The sequence below is a fragment of the Sphaeramia orbicularis genome, chromosome 2, assembly GCF_902148855.1.
Source record: "Sphaeramia orbicularis chromosome 2, fSphaOr1.1, whole genome shotgun sequence".
Lineage (NCBI taxonomy): Eukaryota > Metazoa > Chordata > Actinopteri > Kurtiformes > Apogonidae > Sphaeramia > Sphaeramia orbicularis.
In genome coordinates, this window is record NC_043958.1 from 9,687,159 (window position 1) to 9,700,514 (window position 13,356).

Sequence of the window (13,356 nt, forward strand, 5' to 3'; positions counted from 1 at the left end):
ATGAAGCAGCATCAATCAGAATATGTCTCCACTTCACTCACGTTAGCGTGGAAATGCGTCCTCATTTCCACTTCCTCACAACTTCCTCTGGCAGAGAAGTTGTGATTGTGAGTCCTCCTGACCAAATTAATTTGCAGAAACATACGTAGATTAAGTTTTTTACAGCAACAGCAGACTGCAAAACAGCTCTACTAGAAAGAAGCCACTTTTTTTTCAGATATAACCAAACTGTCCAAAGGCATATGCTGTTTACTTGTTTACTCGTAACTAGAATAAAACTAGAATAAAAGCCGCTGAAGAAGAGTGCCAGATACTAACATTTAAGTAAGTTGTGCTTATTCCATGCAATTAAAAAACAAAATAAGAAGTTGTGGATGCTTTTCCAATCTGGAAATAAAGAAAAGAATCTGGATCCTCTGCTGTGATTCTATACAAACTATTTAGGTTATTAGGTTTAGTTTTAGGTTTTTATTTGTTAACCCTTAAAGACCTACAACTATTTTTGCAGTGAATGAATGAGAATCCTGTACTTTACATTATTATTATTTATTTATTTATTTATTTATTTTTTAACCCTGTCCTGTTCAGCAATTTGACCTCCAATATTATTGTACTGGGGCCACGAATTGCTTGACAGTTTTGATCTAAGAGGGTTTTGAACCTTAGATCAATTCCCCCTAATGGTTGGATTTATTTATATTATTAATGTATGGATATTATCTGATGGGAGATCAGGACAGGAGTTATACACAAACAAACATTGCTACAGATCCTGCATTTTTAATGTACTGTTCATGTTGATGTTAAAAAGTAAAAAAGTGATTTTTTTTTTTTCTTTCCACAAAATATATCATTAATTGAACATAAACCAAGTGTCTTCATCCACTGTCACTGATCCAACTCCATGGGTTTTACTGGTGAATCAACGTTGCAGAGGGTGATGGTGTTTCCATGTTCACTTATGGAGCCTCTGAATATCGAAAAAAGATATATCTGATGCTGTGAAAAGCTGAATTATTTACATGTATTGATAGGATTAGTGCTTCTGAAGTTATTAAACCATTTAGATCAGTTGATGCTTTTGTTCAGCGGTGGTTGTTTAGGTCTTTAAGGGTGAAATGTAGCTCAGTATTAGCTGGAATATGTTATTAAGACAAAGTTAAATCAGTCTTTTAAAAATGACATTATTTTTCTCATGAATAGAAATGATTTTTAAACTCATTTCCCAGAAAAGAAGCTTTTATACTTCCCAGAAATTATTAGTTGTGATTAATAAATAGCTGTTTGTACCATATTTGAAAGGATTCTTGATTTGTGAAGCGGCAGATTCAGCTCAGACACTTTTCACCGTTCTTCCCACTCTGTCTTTTTCCCTCTTTTTTTTTTTTCCTTCTTCTCCCTCCCTCGAACAGCAGAGAGAGATGCAGAAATAAGGAGAGAGGGAAGGGTGATGAATCGCACAATGCCATGTGGCTCCATCAAATTCAGCCTTCGAGTCGTCAGGAGCTAATTTGTCTTAATCTGTCCCACTGCAGCGGCGCTACAATATGGATGCCAGGCAGAGAAGAATTGGCCTCCTCCACTGCAATCTCTGCCGCTCGAGGAGCAGCTGGCTCGTTACACTGTCCAGATATGAGTGGAGAAGCAGTGTGTGGTGAGGCGGGAGGGTGGGGTGGAGGTGGAGAGGACAGTGGAGTTGTTTGCATCTGGCTGTTGCTTGTTAGCCACAGCACCTGTCAATAAATTCAGGACGCTCTGCTGGCCGAGATGAGTGAGAACAGGAAACCGCGTCCACGTCGCCTGGGTTTGTTTGCTCGCTTGTTTGCATGTATGTCTGTCGGCGAGTTTGGCTGAAGGTCGCAGCCCCGGACAGGCGTGATGAAGCGGCGTGGGCCACGCTCGTTAGCTTCCAGAACATCATCCTTCATCACGGGAGCTGTCAGCCTGATGGCCGCTGCAGTGGGATGGGCGCCGCGCACTCCAACGAGGTTAAATGTACGTCGTGATGGATGGTGATGCATGCAAGTCCACTCCGTCCATGTTTATGTGTGTGCAGCACTGCAGAGAGTCCAGCCTTTTTACTGTTGTCCATTAGTCAGCCAATGAAGGCTGACCACCCAGATTTTGTGAGGCGTAGCCAAGAGCGAATGTTGAACTGCCAAAGAGAGTGACATCCAACTGAAAACAATGTTACAAAGAAAAAAAAACCTTGACAAAGAGACAAGATCATGAAAAGACAAAGGAAATGACCGGGTTCTCAAGGCAAATTACTAGACCATGAAGCCTAATGGAGTCCAGAGTCCAGGAGTGTAAAGTATCGCCTTCCTGGTGACTTGACTGAACGTTTTTGTCTTGCAGACCTTCCTCAAAAGGAAAATATGAGATTAGAAAGAACCTGTAGTGGAAACAGATATATCAATCTTAAAGTCGAGCGCTTCCAAGAATTTACCTTCCAGTGATGCTTTTCATGAGTTCACGTCAGGCCACAGCGATGACGGATGGCGAGGAGAGCAGCCCGCTTCGATCTGGTGATGAACAGCCTCTCTCGCTAACAGCCAAGAGCTTTTCCTCTCTGCAGCAGCACACACGTGTAACCGATCTTCATAAGTGTGCCAGTCGGATCTGTCACATGCTATTGTTGCGCCGGTTGCCTCAGTGTGAGTTTTTTATTATCCAATCAAGCACGGAGGCGTTGGGTGACAGGTATAGAAGCGGTTGTTCTTTAATGCCAGTTATGTGTCATTTGGATGCAATTCAGCCACAATAATCACATGCATTAGATGCATAAAAGCATTATTCTAACAGCTCCAGAGGCAATGCAAAGTCATTTCACAGCATAGAATCAGAGAAACAGGAATTTTCTCAAACACTGTTCAGGCAGCTCTAGTTGCGATCATGTGTTTATTTCTTCCACAGGTACTGTTGTTCTACATTATGGTTCGATTTTGCTCAGTCGTTATCTGATGATGAGGCGGCTTTGGAGGCAGGCTGGCCTCAGTGTGCAGAAGACTGGAAGGAAAATTGGGATGTGAAATAGAAAAACGGCGCCACAGGAGAAGAAAGAGCTTTAGTCTTCGAGGTTTTGTCAAATTTGAGAGAATGCATGCGATTTCACAGAATCATAGCTACAAGAGGATCTAAAAATCCCATTAAAATTAGAAAGTGTTGCATCTTGGGAGTGTTGTTTCATATTACTTGGACACACTGCAATTAACTGTAGAAAATGTAAAGATGGTAAAGCAAATTAGATGCTAGGGTTATGCAAGAACGTGGTCATATACTTAATGAAAATGTGTTCGGTAAATGCTTGTAACTTCAGGTGCAAACATGATACGGGGCGTGTATCTGTGACAACTGTAAATTAGCATAATTAAGTCCCTAATTATAACACGTCAAGAAGTGTTCTGTTGTTGATGTCAAACCAAATGAACTCAACACATCATCCGATCAGGTTCATACGGTCTCCTGAAAATACCAAGATTCCTTTTCTTTTTTTTGTCAGACAGATTAAAAAAGGTTGATTTTTACATGATACATTGAAGAGCAAATCTGTTATCACATACGGTTCTTGCATAAGGTTTGATTTTGTTTCGTTTGATGTTCTTCCAGGAAAACCAGAAGCATTCGTTCTAGTGGTTGATTAAATAAGAAAAACGTAAACTTAGTCAAGTCAATACTAAAAATACACTAATTAATACAGTTTTTACATCAAAATTTGGCCCAAGTCTGGGTGTTTTTAAAGAATAGAGTTCACTCACTTCCCACTGCCAGCCAATGTGTTTTCCTTTCAGCTTTTATGTTGTTCAACATCACAAATGAGCTGTAAAATTTAAAAAAAAAAAAAAAAAATCAAATAATAGTTGAATTCTCATCCACCTTATTGTTAATACCAACGTTGCATCTGACACGTTACAATAAACAAGTGTTTTGTTCATATTTGTTAATTTTCTTGTTACTTCTTTAGTTTATCTCTGGTCACGTTTCTTACACTTTTGTCCATTTTAACATTATTTACAGGTTACTATGGTATGTTATTACATGACATTGTATTGGGCTGCAAATAAAAAATGTAAATAACTTGAACAAACATGAACAACCTGAAATATCTTAAGAAACATAAGTGCAGTTTTGCCAATGTTCTGCCTGTTACTGAATGTCTTGTGCATTTGTAGATCTACTGGGATCTGTAACGCGTGTTAATAATCAGCTGAGACGTCTTGAAAGTTCCATTCATCCATTCATTTATAGCACCGTGTTGGAATAGGGTTGAAAAATAGCGGTTGCACCCAGCTGTTGTTTTCCATTACGGCCAACTGGAGCTGGAGTCGATAAATACCTGTGACTAATGCAGAGTCATGTGACCCAGGAGTGAATACAGATTATACCCTTCACAGTAGAGGGTCTTTTATCCAGAGGGAACAATTGAAGAACAGTGTTCTTGGTGAAATAATGTCTTGTGTTCTCTCTTTCTCTTTCTCTTTCTCTTTCTCTTTCTTTGCTTCCTTTCCCCTGTTCGTGGCGGCCATCTTAGCGGAGCTCATGTACACTGTGGAGCTGGCCGGGGGTCTGGGGGCCATCCTGATGCTGCTGATCTTCCTGGTGACTCTCTACAAGTGCTACAGGATCGAGCTCATGCTTTTTTACAGGAACCACTTTGGCAGCGAAGACATAGATGGAGGTAAGATGTGATCAAGTACATATATCTGTGTCTATCTATGATCCTCCAGTTTGTTCGACAGTTTTAGAGCATCTTTCACTGCTCCGTTTGGCCGACTGCAATGGGATTTGAGTCCGTCCCCTGAGCGGCATTGGTACTTTTCAACTAGGCACCACATGTGTATTTTTATTCAGAATACACCTGAACTATTTTTCTTATCTTAAAGCTACATGTGGCACCGTTTTTATGCAAATACACCCCCGTTTTATCAGTCTAAGTGACACAGAAAAGAGCCTCCCGTTGTTTCTAACTGTTGTCAGTTTCAAGGAATTTTCTTAACCCACTAGAAGCACCAAATCAAAAATGATATGCAAAATATTCTGTAAACTCTCCTAAGCAGCAACAAACAGCTTGCCAATCTTTGTGATGTTGCCTTTCTTGTCACATTTGCATCCTCGTATAAAGTAATCACAAGCAAGCAGTAATCACAAGCCAGGCTTGGAAAAAAAATGCTCACGCTGTGTGACACCACAATGCATGACTTCTGGGTAATGAAGTTCAGATCTTCAAACGGTTGCCTCTCGCTGTGTTTCAGAGCCTTCAACAGGCGAAGCTTCCAAGACTGGCTTAAAAAGAAAAACGCAGACTCGGGCCCCCGAAACGCTGTGAAAACAACAGCTTCTGGCGATGCATTTTGTATTTCAGGAGACATTTGTAATGTTCATTTCGCATTAGAATTCTAGTGGCTAAGCAACCAAACAAAAATAATGGGAATATTTTGACAAAGTTGAAAGGTGTCGAGGATATTCAGGTTGGCAGACTCAAATAACACTCACGTACAACTATGCAAAAAACTAGAAAATACTTAGAATAAGCAGATGTATGGAGGAGCAGTAGATTAAGCTTTTGAATGAATGAACAGTCAAAGCTCGTTTCATGATCACACGCAGAGTAAAAAGAGTCAAAACACAACTCCTGCTCCAGACGAAAACATTAACTCTGAGGCCCCATCAGCCGTAGTAAAAGAAAAAAGCCTACTTTGATTGGGCCTGGTAGATGAGTCTTGGCTTAAGAATGCATCAAACTGAGACAAGGAGCAAGTTTTAATTTGATTCCCCCGTAATGAGTCTCTCAAGTACCAGCTCTGCAATGAATTCTGGGGGAATGAGATTAGTTCAGAGAGGCTGAGGGTTTGTACGTTGCAGAAAGAAAGACGGCGAGAGAGTTATGAGTATTAAAAGGTAAAAAGTATTCTATAGCGCCTTCCTTTAACTGTGACGGCTGCGACATCAGACATTTCAGTGAAAGTCGTTACCTCTGGCTGCGTTGGGCTTCCGGCCCCGGGAAGCAGAGCTTTGCAGTAATGGATGGCCCAGAGGCAGTTGTGTTAAAAACGGGAAGAAAAAATGTCGGGCCTTGAACTTAATGCCAAACAGCAATTGTCTCCTTTAATTGTGCCACCCCGAGTGAGCGCTTGTGGAGAGAAACAGATTTTCAATTTGTTCTCCAGTATAAGGGGATCAGGTTCAATAAGACACAGCACGCTGCCTCCGGAGCTCTCAGGAGACCCCTGATACTTTCCTCCACGCCGCGGTCGATTAGATCACTTCACTGCCACCTCTGGCACGCCCATGTTCATGGCCGTGCACGCACTCACATCTGCACCCCTCGCACAGTTCCAATGGCAGAGTACTGTAGGTGAGGTAGCGTAGTCGGACAGTGCTTCGGTTTTCTATAAGTGACACTAGTCCGTTACAGTCACAGGGTTTGTAGCTTCATGAAATTTATGTCAGAGTCTGTATTTTCCTGGAAGTGGGTAATTTGTTGATGTTAGCTAACCCCCAATTCTAAAGCAATGGTAGCTAGTGACTGTTAGAAGTTGACAACAACAGGGGAGAAAACACACAGAAATACGAATCAGAGAGTAGTTCATTTACTTAAAATGACAACAACAAAGCTAAGTAGTGTGATGTGGAGATCGGGAAGGAATCGGTAGTGTCAACGGTTTGTGAATGCAACAAACAAAACAAAGGACAACCCCCATGTTTTAATCCCATAAAGACCCAGTACGACTTTTGTGGCAGTTCCCAAATTATTTTTTCTTTGTCAAGTGGTTTATCACCGTTTATCATAATATTATTTTCTATATTTTGCATTTTTTCAGTGAAAATCAGGTATTTTCCTATGTTTAATTCACTGATCATGCACTTTATTCATCATGCTGAGATTACATTTGAAGGTTATTATATCAAAAACAGAGAAAACTGAAGAAAAAGTGACTTTTTCAGTAAAATCTATCCTTAACTGAACATGAACAAAGTGTGTCCGTCCACCGTCATTGATCCAACTCTGTGGGTTTTACTGATGACGGTGTTTCCACGTTCACTACGGAGCCTCTTAATGTTCAAATAGGTCATATCTGATGAACATGAACAGACGATAAACTGAATTTTACACCAATTATTTACATGTATTGATAGAATTAGTGGACTAATAGGTATTAAACAGTTTAGATCTGTAGATGGTTTTAGTCACCAGTGGATGTCTTTATGGGTTATGGAATAGAATGACCAAAAAAAAAAAAGTACAAATGAATAAAAAACGCAGTTTGCCCCTCCTGCTCACTAATACCCTGCCTACCCAGGGATTAATTTTGAGTCTTAACTTTAAATCTTTTGGTAAAACCTGAGAGAAAGTCATACAAAGAACATGTGATGACCATGAATAGATGAAAAACGGCCTTTTACATCAATTATTTACATGTTTTAATAGAATTAGTGGATTAACAGGTATTAAACAGTTTAGATCAGTAGATGGTTTTAGTCACTGGTGTACATTTGGGTCTTTATGGGTAAAGGTACAATCCATCGACACATTGAAAAGGGTTTAAACATGTTAATGTCTTTACGTTACATAATGCAGGAAGCGCTAAAGTGACAAAAAAGTAGTCAGTTAAATACAGACTATGGGAACTATGGGACCTTTTAATAATAAAAAAAAAAAAACAAAACTAGTTGATTCCTCAAACTAGAGTCAACTGTAGTCATATGACAGTCTTACAACCATATAAAACTGAAAGAGTAGCTGAAAATTCCTTAACTCTGGTAGGTCAGGTACATTATTCAAGGACACACCGTGGCAGCTGGGCCAGGGGTCGGACTCTGATAAGCTAATCGCTGCTCCCCTCAGTAAGCGAGTAGTGAAGGTTTAAGCAGCACATCGGGAGCCAAATGGTTGCCAGGTGAGCGCAGAGAAACAGTCGCTAAGCAGTGGCAGCAGATGGTTAACTGAGATCCCATCTCTATGGTAACCACTGCACTGACATAGAGTATAGCTGCATGCAAGTGAAAGTTGTGCACACACATTTTTCATCAATAAAGCCCTTAAGCCAGTGTCTCAGATGCAGTGAGGTTTTTTTTTTTTTTTTTCTCCCAACAGCATAACTCTTCACACGCTGCCAAGAAAGTGCTCATTGTAGCCACTCGAAACAACTAATTGAACGCCTGCCTCCCTCTTCTGCCACATGCAAAATTGTAAGCTTTACGTAACAATGGGACGGACTGTCAGCTATTTGTCAGCGGTGCAATTTAGTTAAAGACCACTCCGTTGTCACTTTGTGTGGGTGTCAGTGGAATCAATAATAGGCTTCATAATGACAACAGCCGAGCAAGCTTGTCAAGGAGGTGGGAACTCATCAACAATCTGCCATAAATACGAATGTCAGCGTTGTCAGCACGTGGAATTATGAGGCTCCGTCTGTGCCCAGCGTAGTTTGGCGGCGGCGACCGTTAATAGTTTTCACACGCAGCTACTGTAATGCATCTTGTATAATTTGCATATATAAGACGCAGAGGTAAACTTCACAATTTAGCTCGTTTGTACGCACGGGGTCAAGTGGGATTTTCTGCTTTCAAAGTGATATAATTAAAGAATCAGAGACAGATCTGTAACGTGATTTTAACCAAACATCTCCGCCCTGAGACTCTTAGTTATTGTGTGTTTCTTTACACCAGTCTCGCGTCGTCTTTCATGTTGCAGCGTATTTCTTGTAAAAACTGCGACTATGATGAACAAAGCCCCCAAAAAAGATGCTGTAGGCAAACGAAACACCAAGCACAAACTGAATTTTTAAACATAATTCAATTACTGTATCTCACAACAGCCTGATGCAAAGCCATACTCTCATGGCTAAATTAAATAAAGGAAAACAAAACAGTAGCATTGGAGAGGGGGGGGGTGCTTTGCTACTCATTAGCAGTCCACCCCATGTGCTTTTGTAGCATCAGAGTTAAGTATGTGTGTTACGTTCCAATCTACTCTCCATTAAATGTAATGGAGCCCAGAGATATCGCAGAGATTACGCCTCCAACTCTCTTGGCGCTCTCTACCAGCAGTTCAAGAGTTCACAATGTAACTGTGGGCTCTGTATGCACATGAATTTATTACCAGTAGCATCTCCCCTCCCGCTGTGCAGCCACTGTGTGGGACGCAGGAGTGCTGGATGTGGTTTTCGGAGGTGTGTCGAGTTCTCATATACACCTCAGCGGTCTAAGCAAGGATGTATGAAAAGGGTCAGTCCGCCTTCCAGATTCACCCCTGCCGCTCTCTCACTACAGACAAGTGAATCACCTCCACTGAGATGGTCCTTGATCTGCCTACACAGCCCTCATTTCAAGGCGGATGATACCAAGAGAGAACCAGAGGGACATTTATGTCACAATGAAGCAGAATAGAAGATCAAAGTTTGCAGCACTAAATGATTAGGAGGTCACGCATCCATTATTTTTACAAGTCCCCAAAGTGGGAAGATGAATTGCCAGTTGTTAAATGAGTCAAATTAATTGCACGTCATGTAAAAGTGGTTTTGGCTCTCTAAATATCAAGATTACCCCCCGGACTCTGAGCAACGGCGGCTTGTTGACAGTCACAGCCCCAGGAGCGAAAAGAGATTAGTAAAGTTTACAGAAATGAGAGGCCGCATTGAGAATTGATCGCTCCAGCTACGTACAGCCGCTATTTTTATCACTTTGTTTTGGGAATAAATAAAGTGTACATGTCATGCAGTAGCAGAGGTGGCAATATTTATAAGAAAGTGCAGATCACAGAATAAATAAAGGTTCTGTCGTTGTCAGTGGCATCTTTTGGTGAAGTTGAGAGACTTGTTTTGCCAAGTCTGAGCTTTTTAGTTAAATCTGCAGAGTTTGATTGTGTGATTAGCACTGTCACAGCAAGAAGGTCCTGAGTTTGATTCCAACATCAGGAACCTTTCTGTGTGGAGTTCACATGTTCTCTGAGTTCGCTCCAGGTACTCCCACCATCCAAAGACATGCACTAGTAGGTCAATTAAGTCCTATAAGTGTGAATGTGAGAGTGACTGGTTGTTCATCTCTATATGTCCAAGTCATTATTGAAAATGAGAATGAGTTCTCAACTAACTTACCTGGTTAAATCAAGGTTAACTAATTAATAATTAATTACTGTAATTAGGTAAAAGGTTAGCAGTGGGTAGGGTTAGGGTTAAAAGAACAGAATGTCAAGTTGAATGTAGTTTAGGCAGTATTTGAAATGTCAAAACGTCACATTTGTCACATATTGAAATGAACAGCCTTCATACTGGGTTAGGGTTAATTGGGTAATGGGTAAAAATTCTACAATTACTTTACAGCATGTTGTAATTCAAGTGGTTAAAATGAAACAAAGTCAAGTTCATCTATAGTTATATTTAGTGTTGAAGATGTGGATTGAGCGGAGGTAGGAAGTTGCAGCTATAGAATAGATCTTTATTGTCAATGTTGCGGAAACAATGAATATCTGTTTAGCTGCAAACACTTAAGGGGAAAATGACAAATATGTGATACAAAAAAATATTAAATGCTACTAAAATATACAAAAATCTAACTCTATAAATATCTACAACATGTAAGTAGACTAATATCTAGCTTTATTGTATGGTCTAACTGTTAATAAGTCCCACCCTTTTGTCCAAATATGGTCACTTGTAGCGTGAAAACACAAAAGGGAAATGAAAATTACTGCTAGACTTTTAATGGTGGCTTTGTCTATGGTGCAAAAAAATATATTAAATGCGACTAAAATATACAAAAATCTAACTCTATACTACAGATAAGAAATATGTAAGCATATATACAGAATATATACAATAAATATAGAAACCAGGCGCATGGGTTGTGATTATTGCACTGAGGTAGGATGAATATTGCATCTTTAAAAGGATATTAACCCTGGTCCACTTGCAGGTGACCGTAACGATGTTGTTAAATGTAAAAAAAAACAACAATAACATAAAAAAAAAAAAAGTAGTCCATTCTGGTCTACTGTAGAAACATGGTGGACTACTTTTGAGAAGACCCACCCACTCGAAGGTAGAAAACACAATTCTTATTCCAAACTAAACCTCCAATGCTTGATTGTAGAAGCATAGACAAATACACAACATTTATTTCTGCCCAGAGTTCCATTTACTGTTAGGTTCTGGATGTCTCAGAACAGATGTGTCATGCTTTCTAAACCAATCTTCCACAATTTGAGAAGAAAAAAATAATACATCGATGTAAAAACCTGGTTATTCCGTATATATACAGGTTAATTTATTTTATTTATTTATTGTTTTTTGTTTGTTTTTTTAATTACTTGTAACATTCCTGACCAACCGAATCAACCCCAGATAATTTCACTGCCCCCACAATCTTGTACTGTAGGCACTAGGCATGATGGGTCATCACTTCATCCACCTCTGTTGTCATCCTGGTCCACCCATCACCCTGGAACTGGGTTAATCTGGACTCATCAAGAACCTCTTGCAGCAGAAAAACATTTGAGACCAGCATGAATGTGCATATATTTATAATGTAATGGGTGTCAATGGTTTCAACACAGACCCAGAAGCTCACAGATCTGAACCCTGATGGATTAAGTCAAAAGCCCAGATTCGCCCTCATTTGAAGCTTGTTCAGTAGTGAGTCCTAGTGAATAAAAAAAAGTACATAGAATCTCTTGGCACATTAAAATTCCACATTTTATCTTTAGATGTACAGTCTGACTCTACAAATTTTTAATTTAATGTGGTGAGGAACTCAGATACCCTCATGCAAAAACACATCAGTTTGTTGAAATGTTAATTTTCAATGCTCTGAGCACCACAAAGAAAAAAAAAATAATTAAAAAAAAATTCCTCAGTTGGACTGTGGTGACAGCAAAAATTTGTCATGATTATCTGAAAACCTTAGGACATGAACCCAAAGCTAAAAGATTAGTAGTAAAATTATGTTTAATAGTTTATCATTTCATTCTAAAACTACAAATTAATCTGCTGTGTCAACACTTCTGAAAGGGTTTTCCTTATGTTTTCAGAGCTCAGCATCCCTTTCACTGAAAATGTAATACACAGAGATCTGTTCACAAACCACAAGGTCCTTTAACAATACCTACTGCTGTTCTCAAGGTGTTTTCACGATCCTCAGAGGCTGCTTAACAAAACCGCAAGCCTGATATTATATAAAACCTTCCAACCCGTGGACTTCTATCTGTCGGTGTTTCCTGTCATGTCTTTACTTGGAAGAAGTTTTTATACATGCACTGTTATAGATGTAGGCGGTTGGAAAAGGGGGAGAATTCTGCAGAACGTCTCAGAGTATTATTTTAGAGAATTATTTTAGACCAGATTATCACTAAAAAGTCTTAAATTTAATAAAGATAACATTTTAACGTTTATGAATCTCAATTTGCTAGAGATTTAATTCCTAGATTCAATTTAATTTAGCTGAGAATCCAATTTAAAGTGAGATGACATGCAACCAATAATGTAATAAAGCCAAAAACAGAATAACTTGGCATTAATGTGAGTTATTACATCACTGGCTGGTCATTACATCATTAGCCTTGCATTAAAAAATCCATTGAAAATGTAATAACTGCAGATTTTTTTTTTGCAGTTTGCTTTCATACTATACAGGGTTCCCACGGGGTCTTAAAAGTCTTGAATTTACATATCTGCATTTAATACCTTAAAAAGTTTTTAAAAGGTATTAAATTTGATGTGGTAGGTCTTCAGTTTTGTTTCCATAAACTTGTTCACTCTGTTGTGTGTAAATGTGTCTGTTAAATATCCAGGCTTCAAAGAAAGTAACGTTAGTCGACTCAGTTCCACCAAAATTACTGTTCCACCAATTATCGTTCACTTTGCAGCCGCCGCTGAGAAATGGCTCACAATGGTGGGAATCAAGGTGTTGGAGTAAATAAATACATTTTCCTAAATTGTAGGAGTCATGCAGTTTTGGCAGTATGGCTGAGAAATAGGCATTGAATTAAATTTGAAGAAACCTGTAGGAACCGATTATAAACGTGTAAAAACTGATTATCTTATCTTATATTATATTATATTATATTATATTATATTATATTATATTATATTATATTATGAGTCCCGAAAAATTCCAATGTAAATTTTTTTGGGACACCTTGTATTATGTTATATTCCTCCATACATGAAATTGTGAATTTACACATCTAAGCAAATAAACAATAATGTAAATGTAAAGATTTTTTACAGAACAAATTTTCAAATTGGTTCTTATAACCGCAATTAAGGAGAGTGAGAGCTACATAGGACATACCATATATATGATGAATGGTGTATTTATAAAAATTTATGACATTATTGGCAATATGTTATTGTTATC

The 13,356-nt window shown here is 39.0% G+C and overlaps 1 protein-coding gene across 2 annotated transcripts in view; it reads left to right on the forward strand.

Moving 5' to 3' along the window:
* The window catches only part of LOC115433144 (interleukin-1 receptor accessory protein-like 1), a 610,367-nt gene that overhangs the window by 585,548 nt on the left and 11,463 nt on the right, over positions 1-13,356 (forward strand). For both annotated transcript variants that reach the window (XM_030154412.1, XM_030154420.1), the window contains exon 9: positions 4,532-4,678. In XM_030154412.1, coding sequence (XP_030010272.1) covers positions 4,532-4,678 — 147 coding nt within the window. The remainder of the gene's footprint in view (positions 1-4,531; positions 4,679-13,356) is intronic.